We start from the raw sequence: 14,747 nt of genomic DNA on the forward strand, positions 1-14,747 counted from the left end.
GCGGGTTACCAACCCAACTAGTATCCATGAGGATGTGGGTTCGATCCCTGGCCCCATTCAGTGGGTTAAAGATCCAGCATTGTCATGAGTTGTGGTGTAGGTCGAAGACGAGGTGTGGATCCCATGTTGCTGTGTCAGTGGGTGTAGGCTGGCAGATGCAGCTCCGATTCAGCTCCTAGCCTGGGAACTTCCATGTGCAGGTGCGGCCCTAAAAAGAAAAAAAAAAAAAAAATGAATGAATTAGAGCTAAAATATATCCACATGGCTAAAAACTTAACGTGGATTGCAAAAAGAAGGACTTTGCAAAACAGATTCACAAACATGGAAAACAGACTTGTGGGGGCCAAGGGGATGGGGAGGGCGTGGGGGGAGCTGGAGTTTAGGCTTAGTCAATGCAAACTATTATATTTAGAATGAATAAGCAACGAGGTCCTGCTGTACAGCACAGGGAACCATATCCAATCTCCTTGGATAGACCGTGATGGAAAACAATATTAAAAAATATATATATATATATATATATATGACTGAGGCACTTTGCTCTACAGCATAAAATTGGCACAACATTGTAAATCAACTATACTTTAATAAAAAGTTAAAAAAATTTTCAACAGGGGGACTTTGCAGAAAAGGTCCAGTTTGTTACCTTTTCCATAAGGTTTTAAGATGTCAAACAATGCCGTGTGTTGTCATATTCAGTGAATGCCCAGCGTGGGGGGGTCTGACAAACCCCAGACTCAAATTAGGGGCTCCTGTGGGGAGGAGCAAGGACAAGGAGCCGTGAGAGGTGGCTCCAGGGTATGGTGGCTCCAGGGCACGGTCTCTCTGCCAGGTGTGCCACAGGGGAGGCATGGCAGGACATCATGCTGGCCTGCATGCCAGGGAAGAAGTGCGCCCCCGAGTCGGAGCCCGGCAACAGCACGGAGGGGGAGACACCCTGTGGCAGCAGCTTCGCCGTCTTCTATTTCATCAGCTTCTACATGCTCTGTGCCTTCCTGGTGAGTGGGGGGACCAGCTGCTGGCTAGTTACCCGTCCTTGGCAGCCCCACCTGGCAGCTGGGTGAGGGAGGCCGTGCAGCCCACATGTGGGGTTCTCCCCACCCGCACAAGCCTGAGGCGAGCGGGTCAATTCCACGTCCGAGACACCCTCGTTGCGGAGGCCGGTGTTTTCCGTGGTGCCACACGGCTAGTCTGTAGAAACCTTGGCTGCTGCCCATGGGGCCTTGCCGATCCCATGCGCAGGAAGGCCCTCTGGGAGCAACTGTCTGCACCCTCCGTTCTCCGCAGATCATCAACCTCTTTGTGGCAGTCATCATGGACAACTTTGACTACCTGACCAGGGACTGGTCCATCCTGGGTCCCCACCATCTGGATGAATTTAAGAGAATCTGGGCGGAGTATGACCCTGAAGCCAAGTAAGTCCCCAGAGGGAAGCTGGATCCCCGAAGCCAAGAGGGGGCTGAGTGTCCACCTGTGGAAGGGGGTCAGGATGGGTGAGCACCGGGTAGATCCAATACAAACACCAAGCTGCACAAGATGCCAAGGTCAAAGGTCAAGGGCCAGCAATAGGAGGCCTTCGGCTAAGTTAAGAATGTATCCGCTATTTTCAGTTGAACAGACAGCCAAGAGGCCCTGGTGTTAGGAATGACCAGTAAGCCCCCAAGTCAGGGCGTCTGGGGTCAGGCAGTTCCTGACTCCATTCCTGCCTCAGGTGCATCAGTCCATCCATCGCATTTGGTTGACACTTGGGAAGTACTTTTTGGTCAGCTAGTTAATTGAAGCAACAGTAAATACTGAGATGATTTGCGTTACCTGCTAAAATCCCTTCCACCTTAAACATAGCACTGATGGAGAACTGCTCCTTAAAAATCTAAACATGTGTCTGCTGGTTGGAGCGTTGACTGTGTGGTTCTACAGCTAGGCACAAGTTTGGTCACCAGCGTCCAGCTGTGACCTTCAGGAGAGCTCGTCCCTCAGGGACACCCTCACCCCCAGTCCACGGGTCCCAGGCCACTGGCTGAGACTGCGACCTCCCACTGACCTCCCCTCGTCTCCTGCCTCTTCCAGGGGTCGCATCAAACACCTGGATGTGGTAACCCTGCTCCGGCGGATCCAGCCCCCGCTGGGCTTCGGGAAGCTGTGCCCTCACCGCGTGGCTTGCAAAGTAAGAGATGAGCTGGGTCCGTGGGGAAGATGGGGAGGCCAGATGCCCACTGGTGACCCCGTCAGGGCACTGTCCCTTTAAGGGAATGAGGACAGCATTTTCTGTGCCTAAAGAAAGAGGCTGAGCCGGAGCAGATGCTGAGGGTCCCTTCAGCATATGGGTCCTTGGACTGGGAGGGGCCCGTTCTGCCCAAGGGCCTGGTCAGAGTCCACTCTGGGCTGCACCCAGGCGTCTGGAGGACCCTCAGCCTCAGAGGGAGAGCTTCAGTTTCCTTCCTGGGAAAGAAACTGGAGAGAAGACAAGGGCACTAATTAAATGTGAGAAATTGAGGGCAGGGGCTGTGTCCAGCCTGTGTGAGGCCCCCAGATGGGCCCTGTCCCTCTGCGGACAGGGTGCCAATCCTCCCAAGGTCCCAGACAGTCCACACTGCCCCTGAGGTTCAAGAAGATCCAGTTCCTGGGATCATTAGAACCTGGTCAGCACCAAGAGTAGCAGGTGGTCCCTACGTGATGTGATGAATAGCGGTCTGGACCCTCCAGAGTGGGTTTGTGGTGCTGGTCCTCATGGGCCTGCTCCTGCGCTCCAGTGGTGGCAGAGTCCTGGGTGGTGGGGCATAGCGGGGAGGTGGTGTCGCAGTTCTGGTCGGCCGGGGGTGCAGGCATGATTTTCAGTACTCAGAAGAGCGGGCTCAGGCATCTCCTGCAAGCCTCCCGTCTCCGCCTCCCTGATGGGGCCTTGCTGGGCCCCCACCCCGAGTGGCAGAGCAGACCCAGGGAAGGGGCTGGCCTGGGCTTAAGCTCCTGCAGTGGGAGCTAGGGTCGAATGAGGACCAACTCAGGGACATGGGCCGGGGAGCCTGGAGGCCCCCAGCGTCCTGCTGCCTCAGGCTTCTGTGGGGCCGCTGCTGTGATGACCTGCCCTTCCTCCTCCCCAGCGACTGGTGTCCATGAACATGCCCCTGAACAGCGACGGGACCGTCATGTTCAACGCCACCCTGTTTGCCCTTGTCCGGACGGCCCTGAGGATCAAAACAGAAGGTAAGGGTCACGGCCCCTGGGGAGAGCCACCCAGAAAGGCAAGCAGACCAGCAGCGAGCTGCAGCTCCAGGCCTGCGCCAGTTCCCTTTGCCCTGAATGGCCTCCTGGCCTCTAGCCTATCGTTTCAAACCCTAGAAACCCTCCCCGGGCGGTACTTTGAAATCCACAGGTGCAGCTCCAAAAGCAGGATATGCACGTAACCTGAAGCAGTGCCCAGCCCCATTTTAACCGGGATCATCTCAGATGTTCAACTCACTTTGCAAATTAAAGTGCAGTGTGGGTCGGGAAGGGGTCAGAGTTGACTGTGGTGGAGGTCAGCACACACCACACCAGGACCATACTGGCCCAGGTGCTCAGCCAGCCCACCGGTGGGGGTAATGGCCCTCCCCCCACTCCCCTGAGCCCCCTTAGGTCTGTGTCCCCGAGAAGGAGGAGCCGTCAGCAGCGGCTCGGCTGCAATGACCTGCTGTCTTTATAACCAGTTGGTTCTTCTGACCTGCACTGGAACGGCTCCAGACGGACCCACGGGTTTGCTCCCATCCTATTCCAGCCTTTTGTGGTGTTAGAGCTGGTGTGAGTTGCTGGGGCCCAGCACCAGCCCAGGTCTCAGAATCTGCCTCCTGAAGCAGCTGCTCAGATGATTCATGTGTGTGCAGGGTCTGAAACCCACTGGCCCAGTAGTTAGAGAAACACAGATGGGACAGCCCGTGCATTTTCTCTGCCTCCCCACGGCTCTGTCTGGAGAGCCCTGGGTGGGAGACAGGGCCGCATCCTGATGACGCATGATGCTCACTGCTCCCCCTCTGCCTCAGCTTCTTTGCTTGTGTGGAATTCCGTTCTGTGGACAGGCTAGGAAGGGCCTTCTCTCAGCTACTCCTTCACAAACCAGCAGGCATCTGAGATGAAGGAAGAGAGGAACAGGGCCAGGAGGTGCCTGTCAAAAGATGAGCCAATGTAAAAACTTTTAAATAGTTCAAGTTCTGATGCCAAACCAAAAAGACACTAAGGCTAAAGGATATACCCTCAGCAGCCAAGGCCATAACTTAGTCTAAACAGGTGTAAATCGGCCTATTTCTGACGAGGAAAGAATGGGACCCACATTTAATGTAACATGTGTGTAACTTGGGGGAAACTTGGAAGTTCGCTGACATGTTAGCCTCAACTGTCACCGGTGGTGGAATCGGCAGTGACTCCTAGTCACTTCCTTTACCTTCATCCTTGGCTTGTGTTACTCTCCAAATGTTCTACGATGACTCTGACAACAACTCTGTCCAGCAGAGCAGGTGTCCTTTTCCAAGGAGGGAAGAAATAAAGACCCCTGGAAGGGACGTGCTGTGGTCCTTCAGGCTTGATGCAAAGTGAGGATATAAATTTTCATCCCACGGAGGGTGCAACACCAGTGCCTGCAGCCGTGACTTGGTACCGTCAAGAGGCCCAAGCTGCAGTCAACGAGCCAGGCGTGCACAGCTCATCCCGAAGAAGCGGGCCCCCGAGATCAGGAAGAAGCCAGCCGCACGGGAACAAGCCAATCCAGGACTTAAAGGGAGCTTCAGACAGACGTTTGTCCACCGAGCAGCACCATCCCTGAGGCACCATTCTGCATGGTTCACTTGAAATTCCGCTGGGCGGGTAGATCTCACGTCCAATGTTCTTACCGCCATTATATCAAATTTAAAAATACAAAAGGGGGTTTCCCATTGTGGCTCAGTGGAAACAAACCCGACTAGTATCCATGAAGATGTGAAGAGGTTAAATCCCTGGCCCCGCTCAGTGAGTTAAGGATCCAGCGTTACCATGAGCTGTGGTGTAGGTTGCAGACATGGCTCAGATCCCACATTGCTGTGGCTGTGGTGTAGGCTGGCAGGTGTAGCCCCGATTTGATCCCTAGCCTGGAAACTTCCATATGTTGCAAGTGTGGCCCTAAAAAGCAAAAAACAAGTAGAAATAAAAATTTTAAAAAGAATAGGAGTTCCTGCCATGGTGCAGCGGGTTAAGAATCCAACTGTAGTGGCTCAGGGGCTCAGGTCAGTGCAGAGATGCAGGTTTGATCCCCAGCCTCACACAGTAGGTTAAAGGATCTGGCATTGCTGCAGCTGTGGCTCAGATTCGGTCTCTGGCCTGGGAACTCCCATATGCCCTGGGAGTGGCCAAAAAAGTTAAGATAAATAAGTAAATAAATAAGACTTCTTAAAACCTAAAAATAAAAAAAGGAATAGCTCCCAAAGGGCGATGGTGCCAACTCAGGGACAGCCCACCTCAAACCTGTTGAACTCTCAAGCCCCAAAGACAAAGGTAAGTTCTTAGAAGCAACTAGAAAGAAATGGGATAAAGCATTTAAACTGGAGATAATATGTCTCACAGAGTCCTCACCCTTTGGACTGTTGAAATGAGAGGATTCGGAGAGAAATTAACACCCGATTCAGAGAACCAGTGCTCCTCACCTCCAGGTCCAGTCCCACACCTGTCAACCTTTGGGGCATAGAAGAAAGATGTTCTGAAACCCTCAGATGGTATAAAGCAATCGCCGTGAAGTTCCACGGTTATGTGAGTCATTGTGAGAACAAATAAAGTCTTGGGGAAATGTGACAGATCCTTTTGGAAGACGTATCGGTGCCCAGGTCAGCTGTAAAACATGATCACAAACTGGATGACTTAGAACGGCAGAAATTTACTCTCTCACAGTCCAGAGGCCAGAATTCCAAAATCAAGGTGTCACAGGCTTGGTTCCGCCTGGAGGCTGAGGGAGGGTCTCCTCCACCCTTGCCTGGCATCTGGTGATGTGGGAGGCACCACACCCATGGGCCAGTAGCTGTGTCTCTCTTAACACGCCGCCTTCCCTGTGCATCTCTGTGTGTCCCCTCTGCTTATAAGGACACCAGGCATCACACCTTAACTAATCACACCTGCGAAGTCCCTGTTTCCAACTAGGGGCCTATCTAAGGTTCCATGTGGGTGTGAATTTGGGGGCACCATTTGGCCCGTGGTGGAAGAGAGGTATATTTGAGCATCCTATTAACCGGGTCTGCTTCACTGCCCATGTCGGAAATGGCTAACCACCTCTCCCAGGAGGGCCTGCCTATGGAAGGGGAGGCCCAGCCCCCTGCCCCCGGAGCTGTGCAGCCCAACCCGCATGCCGCATGCCGGAACTCAGGGCCCACCCCCTGGCACCGCCTTCCCAGCGGGTCCCTCCAGCATGGCCATGGGGCGGATTCCAACAACAGAGCCTCTGACCCAGCCCCTGCCACCTGCCAGTCACAGTCACCCCACCAGCTCTGGGCTCATACTTGAAGGCCTGGGGTCCCGCCATGGGATGGCAAGTTCCCCATTCAGGGGCCTCCAGGCCATGGTCAACATGTTGACCAGGATGCATCCTCTTCCTGGACCAGGGGAGAGTCTCCCTCCCAGCTCGCCCCAGGGGTGGGCAGTTCATTCCCTGCATATGCAGGACTGGCCCTGGGCTGGCCCGGCAGCCCTGAGGCTGCCTCTCAGCTCCGCTCCCAGCCTGAGAGCTCTCATCTTCTGGCCCCTTCACACATTACTTTTGTTTTGTATTTTTTTTTTTAATTGGGGCATAACCGACGTATAACATTGTATATCAGTTTCAGGTGAACAATATGGTGATGCCATATTTACTATGATGAAATGATCCCAAGTCTAGTTGCCATCCATTACCTCCCAGTACAGTCGTTTCCCTTGTGATGAGGACGTTTAAGATCTGCTCTCTCGGCCACTTTGGCACACGCGGTGCAGCATTGCTGAGCGCAGTTTCCATCCCAGGGTGCTTTTATTCTGTAACTGGGAGTTTGCACCTGGGAACACTCTTCTTGTAAAGAGCCCCAGCCAAAAGGAAATAAAGGAGTTCCTGTCAGGCTCAGTGGTAACGAACCCGACTAGTATCCACAAGGACGCGGGTTCAATCCCTGGCCTGGACCAGTGGGTTAAGGATCCAACGTTGTGGTGAACTGTGGTGTAGGTTGCAGTGTGGCTTGGATCCCACATTGCTGTGGCTGTGGTTTAGGCCAGCAGCTACAGCTCCAATTTGACCCCTAGCCTGGGAACCTACACATGCCGCAGGTGCGGCCCTAAAAAGACAAATTTTTTAAAAATCCCCTGGGACAGGTGCAGGCCCACTGGATAATCTCCCTACCTGAAGGGCAGGTGTGCCTTATGACATAACCTGACCACAGGTGAGATCCCCAGTTCACAGTCCCAGGGGTCGGGCAGGGCCTGTGTGCATCAGTGGTGGTGGGAAAGAGCTGGGGGCGACTGGACCCAGGCCCCCACATTTGCTCTCCTGCTGGGTCTCAGTTCCCTTTCCAGGGCTGTCAGGCCAGCATCCCAAGGCTGCGTGGACAAGGGCCTGATTCAGTCTGTTTTGAGTGGCAAAAGTAGACCCCGAGAAGCCCCAGGCCTCAGGACCTCATCTTCCATTTTCTGCTTCCACGCCAAGGTTTGGCCACCTCCTCCCGGCAGCACAGGGGGCTCAGCAAAGGGCTTCGACACGGAGGCCCCAAGCAAGCTCGCTCCATGTGGGTCTGCAGGGGGGACCCCGATTCCTCCTGATCACCCACATGTCCCTGGCAGCCCTGCCCCTGTGCTCTCCTGGCAGTTCCACCCGGCAGCCTCATCAGTCCCAGGGGCTCTGGGAGAAGCAGCAAGTAGGGTTGCCATGGCCACCGGGCAGCAGGCAGGGAGGAAGGGGACAGAGGGGGACAGCGGGAACCCAGGGAGGAAGAAATGGAACTGGTGGTCATGGCTATCTGGGGCAGAGTCCACCCTCGGCAGCCTCCCCTCCTGCCCTCGGGGGCCACTGGTCAGCCGGCCTTGCCTCTCCCTCCACGCAGGGAACCTGGAACAGGCCAATGAGGAGCTGCGGGCCATAATCAAGAAGATCTGGAAGCGGACCAGCATGAAGCTGCTAGACCAGGTGGTGCCCCCCGCCGGAGGTGAGTGTGCGGCCAGCTCCAGGGTCCAGGCTGCGCGAGGCCTGTCCTTTCAGGCTGCTGCCCAGTCCAAGCCTGCAGGTCACCAAGGAGGCCGGGCAAGGCCCTTGGATGCCTGGCGGTTTGGTAGAGCTCCAAGGAAACTCTGAAAATTAGAGGTTTTCCCATAACCCGCTGGGCCAGTTGCAGCAGGAGGGACGAGTCCTGGAGAAAGGCCAGCCCCGGGCCCTCCTTGGTGGAAGTTCTTTGGTTCCTCTCGGGGCGGTGTTTATAGGCCCTGTCAAACTGGCCCAAATATGAGCATAACACTTTAGTAGGAAATATTTTAAAATCAAATGTTTTTCAGTAAGTAAATGTTCTGGCGTACCCGTGCCAGAAGCCGTAGTTGAGTGACAAAACATTTGCCTGCACCACCTACTTGTGAGGAACAAGTTTGTGTTTAAAGGAGGCAAGACAGTGCTGAGTGTTCTCGACGTTTTTGTGTTGGTTACTTTGATGTAAGGGCCACCAAGGTACATTTCACATGTACCCACACCTTCTTTAAGGCACACACACAGGGAGGTGCACACGCGGGCCTCAGTGCAGACCCATGGGGTCTGGCCCAGCGGGTGACCACGCGCGAGGTGTCGTGCCCTTGGGGCTACTGTTTTCCAAACTGTGAACCCTTCTGGGTCAGGTTGAAACTAAATAAACTAGTCTTCCATCCACTTAGTCCAGGTTACATTCCTGGGAGTGCAGGTCCCACATGGCGGAAAGTTAGGGTCTTAGGTCTGTGGTTAAAAGCGGTATTCCCCCACCCAGAAGGTCACTCCGGCCATGACCTTGAGACCCCTGCAGGGTGCAGATCGCTAAGCTAGTGTTTAGTGTTTGCTGTGCTTTGTGGGGCACATCCGGAGGCATGTCATTAATGCCAGCAGCACCCCCAAAGCGTGGGGATGCTGAGAAAATCTCATCTGTTCCCAAAACATTCCTTAAAAGTATCTCCACCCCTGCTGTGACCGAGGACGCCTGAAAAGGAGGCAGGACAGGCCAAGCGCCACCTGGCCTGGGGTTTCACACACATCCTCGCTTTGCCCTCATCTCCTTTCTGTGATGTCTGCTCTCGGAGCTGGTTCAGCAGCTGAGTAGCTGACCCCAGGCTGCTGATGAGTGACTGGCAGGTTCAGGACCCAAGTCCAGGTCCAAGGCACCCAGAACCTGGACCCAGAACCAGGTCAGAGGGACCCAGAACCCAGCGGCTCCTCCCGCTTGCGCTTGTCCCCTGGCTCCCAGCAGACAGGCTGGGGCATCTCATCGATATGGGGATGGGGCCCCTGGGTGGAAGGCAGGCACTGCTGTGGACACGGTAGTTCTCACAAGACATCCAGGAGCCGGGAACCATTACAAGCACCAGATCCAGCCCAGCAGCCTTTCCCAGGCCCAGCAGCCCCCACCGAGAACCAAGAGATAGAGCAGAGAGGCTGCCTGCAGGGCGTGAACTACGCCCCTTGGGGACCCACTGCCTTCTCCAGCCCCAGTTCATTCCAAGGCGGAGGCTGCGTCTGTCTTGTGTAACTTGGAGGCCAGCCCAGCAGGGTCCCAGCCCAGCCACCGGGTGAGAGCAGGAGCTGACACCCGAGCTGAGGCAGGAGGCCTCCCGGGCCCCTTCCATCAACCCCTCCGCCAACCTTTAAGCAGAACGCTTGCCCTTAGGGGACTGGGCAGTTTATGGTGGCTTCAGAATCACATGAGAGTTTGTTAACAAGTCAGAAGTTTAAAAAGCAAAGTAGAAAGTAATTTCGACAGATAGGCTACTTCTGTGGGGGGTGAGAAGAGATAAAAATGTATTTGCTTATTTGCAGGAAGAATTTACGTAACGAATCTCTGGGAAAACACTCAAGAAATGAATGCAAAAGTTTCTCTAGGAGTTCCCATCATGGCTCAAAGGGTTAAGCCCCGACTAGTATCCCAGGCAGATGATGGATGGGTGGGAGAGAGACCTTTGACTGTACACATAACTTTTTATATTTTTTTTTCTTTTTGAACTATATGAATGGAGTGCCTCTTCCAAAACATTAAATTTAGAAAACTTAAAAGTTCGGGGAGTTCCCGTCGTGGCTCAGTGGTTAACAAATCCGAGTAGGAACCATGAGGTCGTGGGTTCAGTCTCTGGCCTCGTTGAGTGGGTTAAGCATCCCGCATTGCCGTGAGCTGTGGTGTAGGTTGCAGACGCGGCTCGGATCCTGTGTTGCTGTGGCTGTGGTGTAGGCCGGCAGCTGTAGCTCCAATTTGTCCTCTAGCTTGGGAACCGCCATATGTCGCAGGTGCTGCCCTAGAAAAGACAAAAAAAGAAAAAGAAAACCTAAAGTGTGGCTACTGAACAAAAAAGGTTCATGCCGCCTGGCTGAGCTCCCCTGTTTACCCTCCAACCCCTGCCCTTCCTCTGTCTCAGACGATGAGGTCACGGTTGGCAAGTTTTACGCTACGTTCCTGATCCAAGAGTACTTCCGGAAATTCAAGAAGCGCAAAGAGCAGGGCCTCGTGGGGAAGCCCTCCCAGAGGAACGCCCTGTCCCTGCAGGTGAGGACAGGGGCCACTCCCCAGGGAGGGCCTGGTCACCTTCCTCTGACCTCTGCAGGGCCCACATCTCTCACCGGCCGGCTGGAGGCCAGGTCCCTTTCTGAGAGCCCCGAGGCTTCCCGAAGGTGGACTCCTGCAGGGGTGACTTTCCCCCTGCCCTGCTTCCACTCACTCCCCACCATGGTCCTGCAGCCACAGCCTGAGAGTTGGTAGGGCCGGGGGTGGGTGGGGGGGCTGCTCTGCCAAAGCTCCCGAGACCACCCCTCCCAGCAGGCCCTCATCTCCCCGCTCCCCTCTCCCCCCGTGGACAGACGGTTCCCTCCCCACACAACACACGTTTGTGCCCGTGCTGGGCTGCCGCAGGGAGCAGCAGAGGGCCAGGGGGGTGTCGGGTGGGGCGTCAAGGTCCTCACATGTCCCCTGGGCTCCAGGCTGGCCTGCGCACCCTGCACGACCTCGGGCCCGAGATCCGAAGAGCCATCTCTGGGGACCTGACGGCGGAGGAAGAGCTGGACAAGGCCATGAAGGAGGCCGTGTCCGCGGCCTCCGAAGACGACATCTTCAGGGTAGGCGGGCGCCTCGGAAGGCTGGAGGGCGGGCTGGTGTCCTGGTCCAGGGAGGAAGCCCTGAGGCCACAGCAGAGCGCCCAGGCCTCTCCCAGCCCTTCCTCGTCCACGCGAAGGTCTTTCTCAAGCTGGGGCTCCCAGGACAGAGCAGCTCAGAGCACCCCTGGCCCTCAGAGAAGGAGGGAAGTCATCATTTTCCTAAAGAAGGGTCTCCAAAGAGATACTTACACCTCGGTCGCTGCAAAGCGGGAGCCCTTGGGCCACATGTAATCCACAGACCTATTTTGTTTGCCAACATTTGAAAATATGGCTCCTTCAAATAAAATGTAGACATCTGGCCTTTCTCAAAATCACCAGAAGATGTACAATATTGGGAAGCCAGTGGGATCTCAACATAGAGCACGAGGTCCCCAGGTCCCAAAGTCCCCTCTGTTCTCAGATGCTGAGGCTGCCATCTGCTGTAATAGCAAAAACTAGTGACTTCTGGGGCCCTCCCACCCCGCTCTCGACACGCATCCCCAGGGTATTTGGCTAAGGACCCTATAGCAGGGAGACGCTATAGCCGTGCCAGGGCCTGCTCACCCGGCCTCCCGCCAAGCGCCCGGCTCCCAGGCAGGGGAGACACAATGAGTGAGGGACCCGTCCCCCACCTCCCCCTCTTTGCAGTGGAATGTCTGTTACCAAATGGCCTCAGGGTCACAGCAGCATGTCAGTGTGAGCCCAAGAGACCCCAGCCTTGCAGGTGGCTACTTGCCCAGGACTAGGAGGGAGTGTTGGGGGCAAACCCTTGTTCTGATTTGAAATTTCTAGGCCTCTCCTGCTGGGAAGGGGACCACAGTATAACTGATGTCGTAACCAGGTGCTCTCACACTCAGAACAGTTTGGCCGGCGCAGTTTCCAGCTCAGTGAGCCAGCTGGGTTCCAGGGTTTGCTTTTGTTTTTGTCTTTTTAGGGCCACACCCATGGCTTATGGAGGTTCCCAGGCTAGGCGTCGAATGGGAGCTACAGCTGCTGGCCTACACCAGAGCCACAGCAACTCAGGATCCAAGCCATGTCTGCAACCTACACCACAGCTTATAGCAACGTCGGATCCGTAACCCTCTGAGCGAGGCCAGGGACCTAACCTGAGTCCTCATGGATACTAGTCGGGTTCATTAACTGCTGAGCCACAATGGGAACTCCTGGGTTCCAGTTTTTAAATCTCATTAGAACCTAGCAACTGCAGGCCCACCCTCGGCCCCACAGCACCTTGCAGCCTCAGTGAAGGGTCAATACCCCAACTCGGCATCGAAACTCAATCCCAGTGTTGGGAGTCTGTCTGCAACCCCCAGAGCAGCAGCCTCCCTGCCTCACTGGTTCCAACAGAAGGCCCTGCCCCCCACCCCCAGCACCCTGTTCCCCAGGCGTTTCGGGGGACCTCTGGGCCCCTCCCTTTCCAACAGCTAGGCTGCCTGGCCTGGCAGTACTCTCACCACCCCCTCCCGTCCTGCCTACAGAGGGCCGGCGGCCTGTTTGGCAACCATGTGGGCTACTATCCAAGCGACAGTCGGAGCGCCTTCCCCCAGACCTTCACCACCCAGCGCCCTCTGCACATCAGCAAAGCGGGGAACAGCCAGGGTGACACGGAGTCGCCCTCCCACGAGAAGCTGGTGGACTCCACCTTCACCCCCAGTAGCTACTCATCCACAGGCTCCAATGCCAACATCAACAATGCCAACAACACCGCCCTGGGCCGCTGCCCCCACCTGGCTGGCCACCCCAGTGCGGTCAGCACCGTGGAGGGCCGAGGGCCCCCCTTGTCCCCCGCCGTCCGGGTACAGGAGGCTGCATGGAGGCAAAGCTCCAAGAGGTAAGCAGGAGGCGCTCCAGGCCTCACGCTGTGGCCAGAGGGGGTTGGGGAGGAGCATTCGGCCCCCAGGCCTGCCCCTCACCGCTCAGGCTGGGGTGGAAGCTTCTGCCAAGACCCCGGCCAGAGGGCTGTGAATGCTGCCTCCCAGGTCCTGAAGCCACACTTGGGGAGGCACGGTGGCCCTACTGGCCAGCAAGGGCCCCAAGGTGCAGGGTCTGGTCACGGCCTCCTCTGCTCCCTCCCCTACCTGAGCAGAGGAGCCTCGGCCCCAACTCTGTTCCCCTGGGCCTTTCTCCAGTCTCTACCCACACGAGCCTCTGGCCCAAGTGGGATGGGACGGGGCTACACCCCTTGGTTATCACCTTCTCATCCCAGGAGGGTGTTCTGGTGGCAGGAGGCCCTTTGCTGGGGCATTTACCTGCCCTGCCCCAGTGTGGGATCACTCCTGGTAGTCCTGGTGGTGTCCCCCCCATCCCCTGCTCTTTAATGCCCCAGGATACACTGCTAACGTGTTCTGGGACAGCAGGTGCCTCTTCCATGCTCCGAGCCCATTTACATCAGCAGCTCCAGATTCCCAAGGCTGGGCCTGGCAGGTCAGGCCACTCCACCCTTGACTGAGCTTCCCCTCTGGAGCAGGCCAGTGCCCCCCCACCCACCCACCCACTTCCCCTGCAGGCCAAGTTCTGTGGCAGCCCTCCTTTCTGACCCTCAAGCTCAGAAAATGATCCAGAAAGATCTTTTCTAGATCCCTGGACAAGTGTCCTGAGCTGCTCACATCCCAGGAGCCCTCCTCACGCCCTTTGCTGGGTGCTAGCTCTGGGTCATGTCATCCTGCTGCAGCTCAAGGCAGTGTGCAGCTCCGGCCTCATGTCTTACACATGGAAGCCCCCAAGGTGGTTCTGCCTGCCTGCCATCATCCTCATCCCAGCTCATCCATTGTGCCCAGCCAAGTGCCCCCCATCCCTCCCCCCTACGCCTTCCACATCTCGTGTGTCCTTCAGGCTGTGAGGAGGATGCCATCTGTCAGATCCTGCCCTAGAGAACATCCTTGACCCTTCCTGAGTGGGTCAAAGCTGGACACTGACAACAGCACTCAGCTCAGAGGGGATAAAGTGGGATAATCCCCCTCTACGCCAGCAGGTCTGAGCATGAAGTAGGCCCCATCACTAAGGATCTATAGGAAGAAAAATGGGAGAAGACACTGAGCTGGGCACAGACAGAAAAAAGGAAGACAGATGGCCAAGTGAGCAGAAGGCCACAGCCCAGAGGGAAAGCAGCTCAGTCCAAGACACGTTCTGGTGTGGGAAGATCTCGAGCATAGGAGGGACTCAGGCCCCGGAGGGGAACTCAGGCTCAGGGGGGGACTCAAGCTCAGTGGGGACTCTGGATTATGGGGGGAACTCAGGCTTAGGAGGCGTCGGGCTCACTCCCTTCTACTTAGAACAAACCCCTATGTAAAGACTCTTCTCTGTGCCTTCACTCCAAAGAGTCAACATCAAACTCAGAAGCATGTCAAATATGACACCAGGTACTTACCAGCTCTGCCCAACAAATGCCAACAGGCTTAGCTACCTCTATAGTAGCGGGTTGGACAGCCCCCTCCATGGCCCCCACCCTTATATAAGAGCT

General features: G+C 55.9%; 1 protein-coding gene across 49 annotated transcripts in view; it reads left to right on the forward strand.

Moving 5' to 3' along the window:
• Window positions 1-14,747, forward strand: part of CACNA1C (calcium voltage-gated channel subunit alpha1 C) — a 438,324-nt gene that overhangs the window by 411,281 nt on the left and 12,296 nt on the right. For all 49 annotated transcript variants that reach the window (XM_084957093.1, XM_084957107.1, XM_084957092.1 and 46 more), the window contains 8 exons: window positions 833-998; window positions 1,288-1,415; window positions 2,068-2,164; window positions 3,099-3,201; window positions 8,046-8,147; window positions 10,576-10,703; window positions 11,135-11,269; window positions 12,766-13,118. In XM_084957093.1, coding sequence (XP_084813219.1) covers window positions 833-998; window positions 1,288-1,415; window positions 2,068-2,164; window positions 3,099-3,201; window positions 8,046-8,147; window positions 10,576-10,703; window positions 11,135-11,269; window positions 12,766-13,118 — 1,212 coding nt within the window. The remainder of the gene's footprint in view (window positions 1-832; window positions 999-1,287; window positions 1,416-2,067; window positions 2,165-3,098; window positions 3,202-8,045; window positions 8,148-10,575; window positions 10,704-11,134; window positions 11,270-12,765; window positions 13,119-14,747) is intronic.

This window comes from Sus scrofa, chromosome 5 (assembly GCF_054392235.1).
Source record: "Sus scrofa isolate SSC_HxYL_T2T_F1_AM1 chromosome 5, Sscrofa_HxYL_maternal_Yorkshire_Landrace_v2.0, whole genome shotgun sequence".
NCBI classification, from domain to species: domain Eukaryota; kingdom Metazoa; phylum Chordata; class Mammalia; order Artiodactyla; family Suidae; genus Sus; species Sus scrofa.